The sequence below is a fragment of the Schistocerca nitens genome, chromosome 3 (genome assembly GCF_023898315.1).
Source record: "Schistocerca nitens isolate TAMUIC-IGC-003100 chromosome 3, iqSchNite1.1, whole genome shotgun sequence".
NCBI classification, from domain to species: Eukaryota; Metazoa; Arthropoda; class Insecta; order Orthoptera; family Acrididae; genus Schistocerca; species Schistocerca nitens.
Genome location: NC_064616.1, coordinates 387,494,170 through 387,512,995, shown reverse-complemented (window position 1 = coordinate 387,512,995; position 18,826 = coordinate 387,494,170). Strand labels below are relative to the sequence as shown.

The 18,826-nt window shown below is 38.1% G+C and overlaps 1 protein-coding gene across 1 annotated transcript in view; it reads left to right on the top strand.

Moving 5' to 3' along the window:
- LOC126248328 (putative Dol-P-Glc:Glc(2)Man(9)GlcNAc(2)-PP-Dol alpha-1,2-glucosyltransferase) overlaps nt 1-18,826 on the top strand; it is a 91,773-nt gene that overhangs the window by 8,777 nt on the left and 64,170 nt on the right. Inside the window, exons 2-3 of the mRNA XM_049949220.1 lie at nt 10,347-10,529; nt 15,600-15,798. Coding sequence (XP_049805177.1) covers nt 10,347-10,529; nt 15,600-15,798 — 382 coding nt within the window. The remainder of the gene's footprint in view (nt 1-10,346; nt 10,530-15,599; nt 15,799-18,826) is intronic.

The window sequence follows — 18,826 nt, the reverse complement described above, 5'->3', positions numbered from 1 at the left end:
GCATCCCTGAATATGGAAGTTAATAGGAATATAAAAAAATGGAGGAAGGTTTATCTGTTTAGCAAGAGTAATAGAGGGCAGATTTCAGACCACCTAACAGATCAAAACGAAAATTTCTGTTCCGACACTGACAATGTTGAGTGTTTATGGAAAAAGTTCAAGGCAATCGTAAAATGCGTTTTAGACAGGTACGTGCCGAGTAAAACTGTGAGGGACGGGAAAAACCCACCGTGGTACAACAACAAAGTTAGGAAACTACTGTGAAAGCAAAGAGAGCTTCACTCCAAGTTTAAAAGCAGCCAAAACCTCTCAGACAAACAGAAGCTATATGATGTCAAAGTTAGCGTAAGGAGGGCTATGCGTGAAGCGTTCAGTGAATTCGAAAGTAAAATTCTATGTACCGACTTGACAGAAAATCCTAGGAAGTTTTGGTCTTACGTTAAATCAGTAAGTGGCTCGAAACAGCATATCCAGACACTCTGGGATGATGATGGCATTGAAACAGAGGATGACACGCGTAAAGCTGAAATACTAAACACCTTTTTCCAAAGCTGTTTCACAGAGGAAGACCGCACTGCAGTTCCTTCTCTAAATCCTCGCACAAACGAAAAAATGGCTGACATCGAAATAAGTGTCCAAGGAATAGAAAAGCAACTGGAATCACTCAACAGAGGAAAGTCCACTGGACCTGACGGGATACCAATTCGTTTCTACACAGAGTACGCAAAAGAACTTGCCCCCCTTCTAACAGCCGTGTACCGCAAGTCTCTAGAGGAACGGAGGGTTCCAAATGATTGGAAAAGAGCACAGGTAGTCCCAGTCTTCAAGAAGGGTCGTCGAGCAGATGCGCAAAACTATAGACCTATATCTCTGACGTCGATCTGTTGTAGAATTTTAGAACATGTTTTTTGCTCGAGTATCATGTCGTTTTTGGAAACCCAGAATCTACTATGTAGGAATCAACATGGATTCCGGAAACAGCGATCGTGTGAGACCCAACTCGCGTTATTTGTTCATGAGACCCAGAAAATATTAGATACAGGCTCCCAGGTAGATGCTATTTTTCTTGACTTCCGGAAGGCCTTCGATACAGTTCCGCACTGTCGCCTGATAAACAAAGTAAGAGCCTACGGAATATCAGACCAGCTGTGTGGCTGGATTGAAGATTTTTTATCAAACAGAACACAGCATGTTGTTATCAATGGAGACGTCTACAGACGTTAAGGTAACCTCTGGCGTGCCACAGGGGAGTGTTATGGGACCATTGCTTTTCACAATATATATGAATGACCTAGTAGATAGTGTCGGAAGTTCCATGCGGCTTTTCGCGGATAATGCTGTAGTATACAGAGAAGTTGCAGCATTAGAAAATTGTAGCGAAATGCAGGAAGATCTGCAGCGGATAGGCACTTGGTGCAGGGAGTGGCAACTGTCCCTTAACATAGACAAATGTAATGTATTGCGAATACATAGAAAGAAGGATCCTTTATTGCATGATTATATGATAGCGGAACAAACACTGGTAGCAGTTACTTCTGTAAAATATCTGGGAGTATGCGTGCGGAACGATTTGAAGTGGAATGATCATATAAAATTAATTGTTGGTAAGGCGGGTACCAGGTTGAGATTCATTGGGAGAGTGCTTAGAAAATGTAGTCCAGCAACAAAGGAGGTGGCTTACAAAACACTCGTTCGACCTATACTTGAGTATTGCTCATCAGTGTGGGATCCGTACCAGATCGGGTTGACGGAGGAGATAGAGAAGATCCAAAGAAGAGCGGCGCGTTTCGTCACAGGGTTATTTGGTAACCGTGATAGCGTTACGGAGATGTTTAATAAACTCAAGTGGCAGACTCTGCAAGAGAGGCGCTCTGCATCGCGGTGTAGCTTGCTCGCCAGGTTTCGAGAGGGTGCGTTTCTGGATGAGGTATTGAGTATATTGCTTCCCCCTACTTATACCTCCCGAGGAGATCACGAATGTAAAATTAGAGAGATTAGAGCGCGCACGGAGGCTGTCAGACAGTCGTTCTTCCCGCGAACCATACGCGACTGGAACAGGAAAGGGAGGTAATGACAGTGGCACGTAAAGTGCCCTCCGCCACACACCGTTGGGTGGCTTGCGGGGTATGAATGTAGATGTAGATGAAAAAGGAATGTTTAGTGTCAATGGAAAAACCATTTTTGTGTTCTCAAGTTTTTCAAGCTTATTCTCTTTTTATATTGAGCACTTCATCCATCAGTGAAATAATGCAGTTTCATGATTTGTGGTTAGTGATCAGCCAGCAGCTTTACCATTTCTTTCTGAGCAGCATTTACAAATCCTACATCATACTCCATACCAGCACTTATAAAGCAGCAGTTTACTACACTCAATTTATTTTCATTTTCACATAAACACAAATAAGATGGATTGCACAGCTGCTGCTTGTCCATTGCTAACTCTAGATCTCATTCCGACTACAAAAATGTATTTTCAGCTAAGCCCATTAACAGAATTTCTTTCCTGGGTTTAGATTTTCTTTCATATTCTCCAGGAAGCTTGGCTGACTGTTAGATATAAATAGTGCAGTTTAAGTGCCTGTAATTTTGTTACCAATAAGTCAGTGTATTTGTCAACAGTTGCAGACTGCTTTACCATTTCTGTCCAGTGATCTCTGTTAATCCACTGGCTGTACTCAGTTTCTTCATCAGCATCTTTGTAAGCTAATTTTTCTTTCAATAATTCTGACAATTGGTCATCATCAGGACAGTTATGACACTCATCAACCATGAAGTCAGACTTCTGAACCACATAGAAGAAATTTTATAAGTTCTTTAGAGTGTTCTGCATCCAAAAGCAGTTTTACATTTTGATGGTTATTGCAGACCCACACCAAATGAGTGCCTACAGTGCCAGCTAAAATACACCACTTTGGTGTTAGTGAACAATATTTTAGAGAACCAATGTTAATGTTTGGGTTCTCCCATTTAAAACAAGAATCTAGTTCCCTTAGGTTGCAGAGCATGTCTTCTCTCTCTCTCTCTCTCTCTCTCTCTCTCTCTCTCTCTCTCTCTCTCTCTCTCTCTCTCCATTGTATGCTAAATGATTTTCTCACAATACATAAATTCATACTTTCCATTTTATTTAACTGGGAACTATTTCATTTAAAAACCAGGTTATTACAAATAGAATGGTCAATGACTGCACAGCAAACAAATATGACCTGTCTCACAGAAACACAAAGAGAAACCGAGGCCAAATGGGCTGATTGTTGCATATCAGTGGCTCTGAATATTGATGGCACTGAATATTGGATGTCATTGAGTGTTGCATTTTTCATGACTGTGGAGGTTCAAAGCATGCTATTGCATAAACACAGAACACTTTCCTACCACTGTGAGCAGGTGATTAGTTGCACAGATACTAAGATACATTGTAGACTATCAAAAATTTCTGAGTTAATAACATAATATAAATTTTCACACTTATTTTGTCTAGAATAATTTACATTTAAATATGCTACTTTGATATCCCCATATGTGAGGCAATTGCTGTCAGGCATGAATGAATTTACTTGGAATTTTGCTTTTTTCATCATAGCAAAAAATATTTTTACTTTAGATTTGTATGTCCATTCACAGAAAACTCATTAATATTTTTATTTTATTATAAAGCCTACAGTGTTGGGAATTATTTAAGACCAAAACTGTTAAATGCATTTTTAAATGCCATTGTAATTTTTCCAGAGATTGGAAAGTGATGTATATTAAGATTTTTGTAATTTTCTTTTTATCTTTGATGCTTTAATGCATTTCTGTTAGCTATATGGCTCTCTTAACATCTGAAAAAAATGTTGCAAATCAAAAGCTTAATGAAGACCAGAGTCACGAGTATTTCTGGAGATAAGTACTATTTTCTATAGATTTTCTCACATAGCCAAATTTCGAGAACATCAATACATTGAAAATTCGGTATAAAAGGCATAATCAGTATCAACGCAACCACGGTGATCATAGTCTTGAATGTTATTGAATTTAGCATATGTTACAATTCAGGAGTAAGAAAGAAACTTTTTTTTTTCCTCCAACACAGTTCCTGTCTCGAGATACAGGCCTCCAAAGATGACACTGTGAACACTATTTTGAAGACACGAATATTTGAACACATTTTAAAATGCTGTATCTGTGTAACAGTTACAGATATTTTGGTAATTTTTTTAATTTGAAAGATAATTGCCTCATGATTACAAAGAAATCCTCCATATGGACGTATCTGTCAAAGTTCTTTTACTGTCGCCTTTTGAATTTTTTTTTTTTTATAATTTAGAGAAAAAAATTTCAAAAATGCCAAACCAGAAAAGTTAGATTTTTTTCTGTTGATAAGTACCTCGTAGTACTATATTCTTTGTAAAGGAGAGCTTCCACTTTTAAGTTGGACAGGTTTTATTTTTAAAAAATCATTTTTCTAACTTTCAAGGGTAATGTGTCTCTTCACTGAAATTGTTTCTTACTAATTTCTTTGTTACAAGATTTATTTCTGTTGACTTTGATGCAGTTATTTCTTAAACTTTGTTGTAGTTTCTTGTCAGTTTCTTTGTCGTGGTTGTTCATTGCAGGTTTCTGTATTGTAGTTGTTCAGTGCTAATTTCTTTACTGAAGAGGCTTCTATGAAATCTGAGACCATCCAGTGAGTTCTGTGTTTTCGTGTGGAATTTGCCAGTTGACACAGTTGCAGTGTGTTTTGTGAAAAGGACTGTTTGAAATGTCTTCTGACTTGGGACACAGGAGAGTGAAGTGTGCTGACACTTTGCATATCCATAAGAGTGGTATATAAGACAAACATAAAAACAGACTTAGTTCAGATTGGGAATAAGTGTTCTCATTTGAAGACTCTGTTTCAAAGTAAAGATGTTTGCAGTGACGACTTTTTGTGTTCTAAATGTTTTGACGTATTAACAACAATGATAGTATCTGAACAAGGTGAAGCCTCCCATGGTGCACATGATGAGATTTGGCATCAGTAGAGGAAGAATTAAATACCCTGAATCAGTCACCTAAGGTGGTAGTTGTTACACCTGTTGAGAAACCATGGTCAGTGAAGTCAAGTCATAAGCTCTATGCATCAAGAAAGCGCAGAGAAATTACTAAAGCCGTGGATGAATATACTACAGCAAAACTGACCATACTCTTCAAAGTAGAAACTCCATCTTCCAAAGAGAATGAACCAAAGCACTCTTGCACCTCTTGTCAGGGATTTTTCACAAATATCAGTTCAGCTGTTGAATATTGTACATCCTACAGTGAAAAGGTGCAAGTTTTAACTATTATTCCAGTGACAATTTCATTTTCAAAAAACTATTTTGAACCACATTCCATCAGTATCAAAGTACATAGCAGACAAATCAAGAAACGTGAGGTCTGTAAAAGGAGTCTTTGGAAGGCCAGATCCCTATTATGGCCATCCTGTGGAAGCAGCTCAAATTCAAATAGTGCAGTCATTGTGTCTGGAAGATAAATGGTACTGTTCTCGACAGGGTGCAACAAAGACACTATAACTGTAACAGTTGAAGGTCAAAAAGTTGTGAAAGTGAAGAGGTACACGACTTCTAGTATTAAAGACATTTTTGCAATTTATAAGAGCAACTATACAACTTCACATATTGGAAGATCAAAATTTTACGCTCTACGACCTAAGTGGGTAGTTCCACACCCATTTAGAGATCTCTCTTTATGTGTGTACTGTGCGAATTTTGAACTTTGTGTGGTAACTTTGAGAAACTTACTGGAGCATATGACACCTTGGTTGGGCATTTGAAGTCATTAGTAGTCTATGACGTAAAGTGAGACACTTGTTTGTTACAAGAATGTGAAGACTGCCCTGGAAAGGGATGACTGTCTTCAGACACTTGGCCTTGAAGATGTAGCAGATAACTCTGCAGAAATTACGTATGCTACATGGGAGGAAAATAAACTAATCGAGAAAACTGTTGCCTTTGACAGTTTCATAGATGAACTTGGTAAATGGTCATTGAAAGCAGTAACACAAGAGCATCAGAAGAAATTGCTGCAACACATTGCAGAAGTGAAAGGGTGTTTACAGGCTGAAGAACTATGTTTAGTGCTGAACTGTGATTTTGCTGAGAACTGGTCTGTAATTCTCCCACAAGAAGTACAAGGGTATCATTGGAGTAATGACCAGATTTCAATTGTGATATATTTTCAAAAGAAGACCACAAGTGTTGCAGTTATAAGTGACGACACAGGACATGACTCGGCACACTCCTTGCTAGCAATGCGCAAAATTCTTAAAGTGCAAACAGGGGCAGAGAAGATCATAATTATTTCTGATGGTGCTCCTAGTCATTTTAAAAATAGTTATCAGCTGTTTGAATTAAGTTGCTTGTGCCAACTGACTGGGTATACAGTGCTACTGGTGACAGGAAGGAGCCTTGTGATGGTGTAGCAGGCCTGCTGAAGCACCATGCTACAAAACATAATTATTCCAGACCAAATACAGCTGCAATTCAGAATGCTGAGGATTTTACTAGAGTGTGAAATCTTACACATCCACAGCTCTCACTGTTTTGTCCAAAGAGAAAATCGAAGACTTCTGTGAGCAGAAAAATGAATGGTCCAAACAAACCACTCCTATCAAAGGAATTCAGAAGACACATTTTTGGACTCAAAGTGATGGGCAAACTCATATTGCACACACCTTAAAGAGCAAGGAAGATGAACTTTCGTTTCGTCGGCCGACACCTCAGAAACAGCAGGATAATATTCAGATTCACAACTTGAGAAGTGGGATGTTTGTGACGTGTGTATGGTGTGACTGGTGGATTGCAGAGATTATAGACATCAGTTATGAGTTAAATGAAATTGTAGTGAACTTTCTGCTACCACATGGACTAGCTGCTGGATATAGGTTTCCAGCTGAAGGACGGCAACAACACAGTCAGTGCTCACTTCCTGTTCACAATGTTTTGAAGATTGTAAGTGCTCCAGATCCTATTGGTTGAACAGGAAGGCATCACTCTATATCAAAGGAAGATAGGCCCTACTGAAGAAGTGGAATACATTTTTAGTTCATTGACTGGCCAATTTCAGCACAAAATAGAGTGCACAGAAGTTGTATAAATAGAAACCCTTAAGTATTTGGACCATTCACATATATTTTGGAACCATTTAAAATGCTTGAAAAATGAGTCTCTTATTCATCTTTCAAAACTAAAATTATGTTACATAAGGCTAGGTTTTGATTTTTATGAGCCTGTTATCTGATAATGTTAGGTAACTAATGAAGCGGCAGTGAATTGAAATTAATGCACAACTTGACTGGTATCAACTTACAGTATACATCTTGAGGTATCAAGGAATCCTAAGTTTGGTAATGGAGGGGAGTGCGAGGAGTACAAATTGTAGAGGGAGACAAAGGCTTGACTGAGCTAGTTCAAATGTATTTGAGTTTTAATATACTTAGTACCACCAGCACCATCACCAACAACAACGGAATTACTACAAAAACCATTGTTGTTGTGGTGGTCTTCAGTTAAGACTAGTGCGATGGAACTATCTGTGCTAGTGTATTCTATGGAAATTTATTGATCTCTGTACAACTACCGCAACCTACATCAATTTGAACCCTACAGAAACCATATGTCTCTGTGACACACTTCAGACTTATAACAAAATAATTTAATACATTCAGAGTAAAGAGATTTTTTCATGTAATATGTGATAACACAAGACATTATTATTATCATCTGCAATTTAAATGAAGGCTTGTGCTGTGTTAAAGTAGTCAGCTTGCAATAGAACTCAAACGTCAGCTAATTGAATCTATAGATTGGAAGGGACTAGACTTAAGCAAATGTTGTGCCCCAGGTAATGACTGAGTGTCCATCATGAGTCACAAAGACAGTAGTGTGTAGACAAAACAAAAATAGCACTTCTTGTACGTCCATCCATTGTGCATGTCGCAATTTAAATGTAGCCCATAATGGTGTTGCAGAGCCTAATTAAAAATGTGACATGTTTCTCGACAAATTTCAGAAGATCTAAAAAATGTTTGCCCATAGAAAGCCACGGGGGCAGGATTTAAAAACTTACGTGGTGGATACTTCCAATGCAAAACTAAAACCACTTAACCTTGTGTGTTAGGCTCGGAGGTACAATGCCATATATGGAGTTTAAGAAATATGTTGATTTTTCAGAAAAGTCTGACAAACACAATTTTTACAAATAATACATATAATGAGCATAGGCTACCAATAGTTCTCAAAAAAGAGAATGGGAACTTTGTTACTCACTTAGTAATTTAGTGCAAAGTACCATAAAAGATCAGTATGGGATCTCAAATGTTGCAATCTAAGAGTATGGATGTTGCAGTTGCTCGTGATGTCTTAGAAATGACGTCACAAGTAGTTAGCACCAAACGATCACTCGACAAACTGCTTGATGAAGCTCTCAACATCTTTGAAGGATTGGGTGTCACCTGTAAACTTGGTAACAAAAGAAGAAAGGCAATAAAGAAGCAGTTCACTGAGACATAAATGGCTAATGGAGCCAATAATGAAATTTAAATAATTTTTTATCCAATGACTGACACACTATTTATCTGCTACTAAATCAGTAGTTTAAAAGACTAAAGATAGCTATAAATGTGTACAGAGAAATGCAACCTTTGTCCATGTCTGTTGTCTGTATCAAAGATCTTAAAAATGAAGCACCTAAATTTACTACAATGTTTCTCAATTTCGATCATTTATTTTTCTAAAATAATGTTCCACTTTCAGAAGAAAAATAGAGCAAAATTATTTAAGCAAGACAAAACTTTAGGTTACTGACAACATAAGTTCAATTACCAGTATTTATTTTGACATGGATATTCATTGACACATACTTCTTTCATATTGATGTTTATTTTCTTTTTGTCTTACAGTATTGCTTTATTTTATGAACAAAAGTGTGTGGACCATATTTTAATTAACTAAGTCATTTTGTCTGAATTAGGCAGTCATCGGATTTAAAACTAAAACTGTTTTAAACCTGAAAGACTGCCCAATTCAACTGAAACTGGTTATAACCTTTTATTTAACTGTGATCAAGACTGTTTTGTTCACAGAACAATAAAACATCACTATCTTCACTTGTAATATGATGCTGCCTTTTTGTAGCATTGTATTAATAAAATGATTATTTTCGTCATTTGCCTTTGATGTGTGTGCAGGTTTTTCATAAACGGCATTTTTAAATTTTATTTAAATTTTCTTCAGGTAATAAGGAAAGTTGACGTTTAATGACCTATAGGCAATGAGGACATTAAGGGTCAGCAGGAAGTCAGGTGAGGTAAGAATACAGAAGGAAATCCTCAACAAAGGAACCTTACTGATATTTGCCTTAAATTATTTAGTGAAACTATGGAAAATTCAATCTAGAGTGCTGAGCCAAGTTGGCCCGAATAAAAGTCCTGTTTCTTACTCAGTGGTGCATCACTGTTACTTTTGTTTGATGTGTAGTATTTCTTATGCGAAATGTTGTAGGAACAAAAATTGTTTCAGGTGTTGAAATATCAGAATAAATATCATTAAAATGATTCGGTTTACTCAAGTATTAAAAATAAAACATATTTTGAAAAAGTTTAACCTTTTTTAATTTAGGTACTTGCTTTGGGTCTCTCATGATCGTGGTTTCAACCCTACTTGGACTACTATTGTTCAATAATACCACAAGATTATGGTTGTGGTTTACCCATTTCAAACTAGCTTTGGCTTCCAATGTTTTCATTGTTCGGTTGTCATTTCAAAGATTGTTTAGGCATTCCAACAACTGTCTTGAAAGTCTGTCTTGATATTGTTCTTTCTTAGTTACTTAAATTGGGACTTTTGTTTTACCCCTGTTTTAGTCAAGATGGACCCCAAATTGGCCGTATGTCCACTTCACAGGGTGCCTATGACTCTCACACTCTCAGGTTCTTTCCTTGCTTGCTGTGCCGAGACCCTTTCCCCCCCTCCCTCCAAGCCGCACTGTATGATTCTGCCACGTACCGTAGTGAGTGTATTCACTAACCTACTACAAGATAATGTCACGTGTGATTAGTTTTCTACCAACTTAAACTACTGTTGATATTCGCAAGCAGCTTGCACTTTGTACCATCACAGGTGTTCGTGAAGTTTAATAATTTGGAGGTATCATCATCCATATGTGTGTTATGATTTGAAGATTCGGTTTCTGCAGTTTCCACCGACACTAATATGTGTTAATTATTTTGTTGTGTTATCTACTTTTGTTTAAATTACATTAAAATTTTTACTCTTGGATTGTTTTATACAAGAGAAATGACAATTGATTATGTCCTTCCTTTTCAGTGGGATCCTAAAATAACAACACTCCCTGGACTGTACGTGTTTTCTGTCATTTACCTCAAGATTGCTGGATTGTTTATGGGGCAAGATTTTTGTGACGTACATGGTCTTCGTGTCTTTAATGTTTTCCTCTGTCTTGCTAATTTTATCCTGATTTACAAACTACAACGACAGATAAGCACCTTGGTAAGCTACATGACAGCAAAGTTTATCGTCAAATGTATTTATGTTAATGATTTGTGGGAAATGTTTAATTACTGTTAACTGAAAGTTCTGTAAGGTGTAACTGCTTGTTCCAGTTACATGTCCACATACAGAAACTAGTCACTCATAGGGAGAATCATTTTTTTACAAATCACAAGTGACTGTCAGAAAAAATTAAAATCTTCAATATATAAATGTGATTAGTTACCAAAGTGTCAGTTACAAAGAAATGTGTAAATGATAATATTTTTTTATATAAGCTATGTAACTTCATTGTTGCTGTTTGAGCTTCTAACAAGGGAACCTCCCCATCTCATCCCCCCTCAGATTTAGTTATAAGTTGGCACAGTGGATAGGCCTTGAAAAACTGAACGCAGGTCAATCGAGAAAACAGGAAGAAGTTGTGTGGAACTATGAAAAAAATAAGCAAAATATACAAACTGAGTAGTCCATGCGCAAGATGGGCAACATCAAGGATAGTTTGAGCTCAGGAGCGCCGTGGTCCCGTAGTTAGCGTGAGCAGCTGCGGAACGAGAGGTCTTTGGTTCAAGTCTTCCCTCAAGTGAAAAGTTGAATTTTTTATTTTCAGACAATTATTATCTGTCCGTCCGATGCGAGGTAACTGCGCCATAGTATGGGGACGCTACACCTAAACAAACATCGAAACACATGATGTCAGTTGACTACAGGGCACGGAAGAGAGGGTATTCCTGCTAACGAGGCTCCCTGGCTGTTAGTTGACTGTTAGCTACTTTGGATGAGAGTGCATTAAATACGTGAGATGTATTCCTTGGGCAATATGAATCCAGCAAATATAGCTCGCGACTTCAATAACGAGGTCAATGAATATTTTCCGAACTGTAAGGAATCGGAAAGTTCCTTAAGGGATCGAATGATTGTCGAACATTTGTATGATTATTTCCTACATTTGTTGATAAACAGTATGTGTGGTGATGACGACGATACCTTGCTGATTGCTGTGTGGCTGTATGTACCAGATGATGGGATTGTTGATGATCCGTACGAAGAACACGAAGAGGAAATACTGAGACTTCAATCTGATGGTATTTCTTTGGGTTACATGAAGGAAATGCTCCAATCCAGGTTACTGTCCAAACCAATTAAAAGACGCAAATATACATTATGGAGTGAAGTAACAAATTTAAGAAATTTAAAGAGATGGAGGAAAAAAGCACAATTAAATATTGCAAAGAAGTCGTGGAACAAGGTGGAACCTGAAGACAGAATTTCAGTGAACTAGAAAACCATGTATACTGACAATTTATTAAAGCCAGAAATGAATTAAGTGCAGTGCATGATACAGACCTACAGATTTGGGGATTGCATTACGCTAAACAAATCGGCCTGGACTTCAAGGCTTCATCTCATTGGCTTGTCACGTTCAAAAGAAAATACAAAATTACGAGCTGGAAGATTACGAAATATGTAAGCAAGAACTACATGAATAAACTGAAAGAACTTTTAGTGTGTTCCAAGACACTTGTTACAGAAACTAAAGTCAGATTCCAACAGTATGAAGACGCATATATTATCAACACAGATCAGTCCGGTTTTAACTATGAAATGAAATCAACCGGCACATTATTGTTAGTTGGAGAAGGCGACACGGAATGTACTGTAGACCAGCTGCATGCCACTTCACATAGTTATACCATACAGTATGCTCTGAGCAAAGCAGACTTTCTTTTACCTACATTTTATTTATGTTTGCAGGAAAAAATGGTGTATTTGGACCGCAAGTTCAGCAACAGGTGAATAGGGTACTTGCGCAAATGCCAAATGTTATTGTGAATTGCAGTGCATCAGGAAAAGTGGAGAAAAGACTAGTGAAAGACTTTAATGAACATGTGATTGCTCCTTACACGGACAAAGATTTTGCCTTACTCCTTGACAGCTATACAGGGCAGAAGGATCAGGATTTGTACAATTTTAGTGTGGGAATAGACGTGATTACCATTCCTCCAGGCTGTACAACTCTTGTGCAACTGTTAGATGTGTTTGGTTTTTGGCAAGTAAGATACTTTGTGAAAAGATTCTATGATTTTGCGAAGCTGCACAGGTACACAGAGCAGTATTGTTTACGTGATCGTGTGTCAGTTATCAAAGTTCAGGCACCCACACATAATCGACTTCCCTCTCCAAAATTCCAGGACATGTTCAGATTTGCTTGGATGTATGCAGGATTTGACGGTCTACACACGGAAGAATTTGAAAGCATTAAAAACCTATGTTTTGACAGAGCACAGGGAAAACTGTGCGACTGTCTTTAAATATGTCTGTTTGTGTCTGTATATGTGTGGATGGATATGTGTGTGTGTGTGCGAGTGTATACCCGTCCTTTTTTCCCCCTAAGGTAAGTCTTTCCGCTCCCGGGATTGGAATGACTCCTTACCCTCTCCCTTAAAACCCACATCCTTTCGTCTTTCCCTCTCCTTCCCTCTTTCCTGAGGAGGCAACAGTTTGTTGCGAAAGCTTGAATTTTGTGTGTATGTTTGTGTTTGTTTGTGTGTCTATCGACATTCCAGCGCTTTCGTTTGTTAAGTCACATCATCTTTGTTTTTATATATATATATATATATATATTTTTTTTCCCCCCCCACACAACTTCTTCCTGTTTTCCCGATTGATCTGTGTTCAGTTTTTCAAGGCCTATCCACTGTGCCAACTTATAACTAAATCTGAGGGGGGTGGGATGGGGAGGTTCCCTTGTAAGAAGCAACCTGTTTTACACCACTGGAACTGAAGTTATGGCTTCCAAAAAGTGACTGCTGAATTGCCTGCTTCGTGTGTCTGCATATGAACAATGGTTGGTATCCCAGCAACCCTGCGACTGTCCTCCCATCACTTTGATATTGTGATGCACTGTGTGCTTTAAAGAGATACGAGAGGAAATAAAAGTCAATGGGCACTTAATTGCTGTGTAATACGGAGGTGTTTTTGTTTTTAGATTTCAGTAAAAAAAAGGAATGAAAGGTATTTTTGTGGACCTATGTAATCTTTTGTAATGTAATCATTTTATTCTTTTGCACTTTTAAATGAAATGCAAATGTTTGGCTTGCTATCACATCCCAGCTGATCCTCTTGATCTAAATTGAATAGTATGCTTGGGTTAAACACTTGTTTGTTTGTTAACTGTTTTTGAGGGGAGATGGCGTGATAGCAGGAAATGTTTGGCAGATGAGTGCAAATGAGAATGGATCTTGCCACAGCTTTGAGTATCTCATTGTTTCCTGTTCTACACCACTTTGCATTTTTTTAACTGCACTGAACAGTTATTAAGCATCTAAGCTTCGGTTTGGCTGTTGTAGTTGAAGCCAACTGAACGACTTAATTGTTGTTTTATGATACATGGAGAGTAAAACAATAATACACAAGTTTAACCCTCCTCCATCCAGATGCATGACTGCTTTCAAAACTATGATTTATATTTATAATTATAAATGTGAATTCTCTCTTCTGTCATCTCATGCCTATTAATAAGCTACATGTAACTAATAACCATGGTCTTTTTGAAAATTATAAGTTAAAAAAAAATTGATGTTATATAGAAGCAGCTAATGGCACAATCGTCTGTTCAAATGTGGAAAAACAATAATATGGAAAAGATACACTGCTACTCACCACATAGAGGAGGCATTGACTTGCAGGCAAGCCCAATGGAAGGGGTGCTAGAAATATAAAAGCTTTCGAAGTCCTTTCTCTGAAGTAGAAATCTCACACATTCATTCAACAAATCTCGCTCACATGGCTACTGTCTCTACTTGCTAAGGCCTGGCTACATCTAATGCTAGTATATTGCTCTATTATTACCTCTACATATAAAGCTGGATAAAAAAATAACGGTTTGAGGAAGCCTTGCCCATAGATGGAGTGTGTTTCAACTACCTCTCCAAGACTTTTACTCATTTATTGGAACTGAAATTGAAAAAAAGTATGTTTGAACCTGATATTTAATAAATGATGATCAATGCAAACTTTGATTCAAAAATTACTGTGTGATAGAGCTTGGATATCATTCAAGGAGATTGTCACAAATTTCTTAGGGAACAGAAAGGACCCACATTATATTACTATTAATGTCAACATGTTGGAAATGAAGATATAGGTCTGTTTTATGAGCCTCAAGATTCACTTTCATGCTGATCATCTCCGTGAAAATTTGGGTCAGATCTGTGACAGACAAGCTGAGCACTTCCATCAAGATATCAAGGTGATGGAAGGACAATATCAGGGCTACTGGCATGCCAGTATGATGGTTGAGTACTGTTGTTCACATTATGAGATGTAAAACTGGCAATTCACTACAGAAAACTCTGTTTTATGTGCTTTTAGGATATGAGAGATAGGGAAGGAGATTGTTCCGACTCCTGGGGAGGTGGGTTTTATTAGTTTATTATTTCGTATGTACTTCTACACATTGATCTTGCCAAAAGCCGAGAAGCGATTCTTCTTAGTGTTTTAGCTCATTGGGGCACTCTGGGATGCTCTCTGGGTGACAGTGTGATGGTCCCTGGTGGACTCTGGGAACCTCTCTGTTGCACTCTGGGATTCCCTCTGGTTTACTTTTCGATGGTTATTTATTTCTTTTATTTTTCAGTTTAATGTTGCGAATCATCGTTATCTATCTCGTGAGTTTTTTTTTTTTTTTTTTTTTTTTAAAATTGCTTTGCGGTACAGAGGTTTTTGTTTTTAGTCTTCCATAAAATGTGTTAATATTGAAAAATGAAAGCACTTTTTGTTATAGTTACATGTTTTTCAGTTCTCTAGTTTATTTTTAGTCACACTAGGAATAAACTTGTTGTAATAGCACGCAAGGTCAGATATGTATTCAGTGGCCTAACAAAAAGAATAATGAAAAATATTATTGTGGACCTATGTAATCTTTTGTAATGTAGTTATTTCATTGTTTTGCACCTAAATAAAATGTACATCTAAGGCTTAATATCACATCTCAGGTGGCCCTCCTAATCTAACGTGAATAGTATGCTTGCGATAAATGCTTGTGGTTGTTTATTTGTTAATCTTTTTCAGGGGAGGTGGTGTGATGGCAGGAAATGTTTGGCAGATGAGTGCAAATGGAGGGATCTTGCCACAGCTTTGAATATGTCCCTGTTTCCTGTTCTCTACTACTTTGCATTCTTTTACTACACTGAACAGTTATCAACTTTTACTGTGTTACTGACGTATTCATTGTCACTTACTGAATATACCAAAGAATCTGCCATAATGGGTAAGTTTTATTTCTGAATAATGGCTTTTCGTACATGTCTGTCAAATACCTTACCAATGTTGATTGTTGTTGTCACCTACCTGCTAGTAATGTCAGTATATATCAGAAAATCTTTCTGTAAATAGTGTATTGAGAAATACATGGTAGTACTTCACCTTCACTTAAAATCAAGTGTCATCAGAGTTCTTGAAGTGAAGATAAGTTTTCATTACAAAACATACCCTTGGGTTCCAAACACAGTTAAGTGGCAAATTATGGACGTTTTGAAATCTGACCATGATGTTTCAAGGAAAGGTAACATTTGCAAATGCACATGCTCAAGAAATCGGTACAGTGTTTAGCCCTGAAAAGCTGTTTCAACTGTTCAGTCATAAATGTGATGATGTGGAGTAGAAATTTGCATTTTTTTTTCAGAAAGAAAGAAAATTAGGCAAAAAAAAAGTTTGTAATGTCTGCAATTGCTGCTAAAAGGATGACACACTTTTTGGCATGTTTCCATGGAGGTAAATGTTTACCAGTTTAATTAAATACGCATTGGGGCTTCAATTTTTAGGATGATTCATCTTAGCAGGATTAGTGAATTCTTAAGGGGTTCAATTAACACTACAATCTGGATGCCAGGCATTTACTACAAGCTAATTGAGTCTTACTGCATTGTGCATAGAATACTGAAAGAGGAAATTTTAGGAAAGTAATATGGAAATTTGTGGTATCATGCAATAAAATATTAATACTGTCAAGGAACTTACTTGGCCATTTTCATTGCCAACTTAGAACTTAAGGCAATAAATTCCACCAGAAATGTTCTGCCTTCAAAAATTTCCATTTGTACGTGCTACATCCTTCTGGTATTGGGAAAGTTCCTTCTAGATTGATCAGGTTCCCTTAAAGTCTTTATTTTCTAGCAGTGCTGTTGGTGCATTTGTTCAGCAACACTGCACTCATTACCTAGATACTGGCATTTGTGGTTCTCCAGCATACTGCTTACATTTCAGTGGCGCATAATGTGAAGAAGAAGAAAAAAAGAGGCCATCTGTTTTGATGCAGTCCACTTTGACATAGCGAGCTACCTACCTTTCACATGATCTTCCATTGTGGGCTGAATCATACACGGTTCCCAAATCAATGAATGGGATCATCTCACAAACAAATAGAAACACCTGCATATTAACTCACGTCAGTTAAGGCCAAAGAGTCAGGAGATGCTCTGACACCTGGCCTTCTCACGTTATTGTTGTAGATGATGGTGCTGTAAGGCCAGCACTAGCATTCGTAATAAAATTGTTGTTGAATCAAGCCCATTCTGCTGGAAAAACCATATAAATAGTGTACACAACTTGCACTTGACAAAGCTAAAATGGCTATTTATTGTATAGCTCTAATACAACATTGCCAAGGGAGAAAAATTTATGCAAAATTTATTTTCTGAAATGTTTGGATGAGTTGGAAATCTCTATAAAGTCAAAATTGAGTCTGACTGTGAAGTTATCTGGAAGAAAGTAAGCAGCCTATGTGAGCTCCAGTTAATCATCGGATGCTTTAAAGCCCTCTCCCCCCACCCTCCCCCAATGCCACCATAGTATTTGTAGAGTCATTCAAAGAAAGTTAATACTCAGTAGCACAAAAATACCCAGATCGTGCAGTATTAGTTGGAGCTGTCATTAACCTACAGAGTAGAGACTGGGTCACCTATGGATTCATGGCAGATGCTACAGTCTTGCGAAGTAGTTCTGAACCCATTTTCCCAAAATTGTCGTAAGTGGCTAGTTTGACAAGCCAAACACAATAAACATATTGTACACCTTTTAGCTGCAAACAAGCTTGACCTTCTTGACAGTGTCAGAGACCAGTATTTGTGATGTCATTGTAGTGACAGTGGTTACTAAAGTTTAAAAAATCCATCAAGAATGCTAGGAGAGTATTTTTAGTGGAAAAAGGTTAGGTAAGCAGTTGTTGGATCCTACTTAGACAATGAACGGACATCATTTAGTTCAAATATAATGAACATAGAACATTTATGGGCAAAGTTTAACCAACTGTAAATTGTGCTGTGGAAAAGTATGTACCAAGTATGTGGGTTAAGGACAGAAAAAGTTCCACTGTGGTTGAATAACAAAATGCGGTAAATGCTAAGGATGCGGAGATGGTTGCACCCTTGGGCGGCAGGGGGAGGGGGGGGGGGGTGAGAGGGAGAGAGAGGAGAGAGAACAGACGTGTTGACAGGTAAAAGTTAGTAGATAGAATGGTCTTGCAGAGAACCTGAGAAAATAATGGTCCTACATAAAATCATGAAGCTGGTCAAAGGCTTCTGTTCAGTCAGTCATCAGCCAATCTGGCATGGTATGCAGTGACTCCCTGAGTGGATTGCAAGCATTCAACCAGTGTTTTTCTCGGGAATCTTTGGTGCGCGGTATTCGAGATGCTGTTTCTGCTCTCGCCGAGTGTGGTCGTTCAGCGACGTTTGTGTGGACCCTGGACCACATCGGCATTCCAGGAAACGAATGTGTCGATCTGTTGGCCAAGCAGGCCACCACTTCGCCACACCTGGAGCTTGGTCTCGTGGAAAGAGACCTCCAGTCAGCCCTACATCGCAAGGTCCACGATGTCTGTAGCTCTGAATGGTCTGTCTTGAACGCGCCAAATAAGCTCCACAAGGTCAAGTCGTCCATGGCCATATGGAACTCATCCTTGAGGGGCATGTGAAGGGACTCAGTTGTTCTCTGCCGTCTCCGAATCGGACATACGCGGTTCACCCACAGCTATCTCCTTCGTGGTGAGAACCCGCTCAAGTGTCGCTGTGATGCAGGGCTGACAGTGGTCCATCTTCTGATGGACTGCCCCCTTTTAGCCCCCTTGCGGCAGTCCTTTAATTTACCAGCTGCACTTCCTTTAATTTTAGGTGACGATGACGATGCCTCTATAGCTGACTCAGTTTTACGTTTTATCTGTGCAGCTGGGTTTTATCACTCGCTCTAGTGTGGGCGCTCTCGCATGATTTCTCAGGCTACACCCACTCCAGAGACTTAAT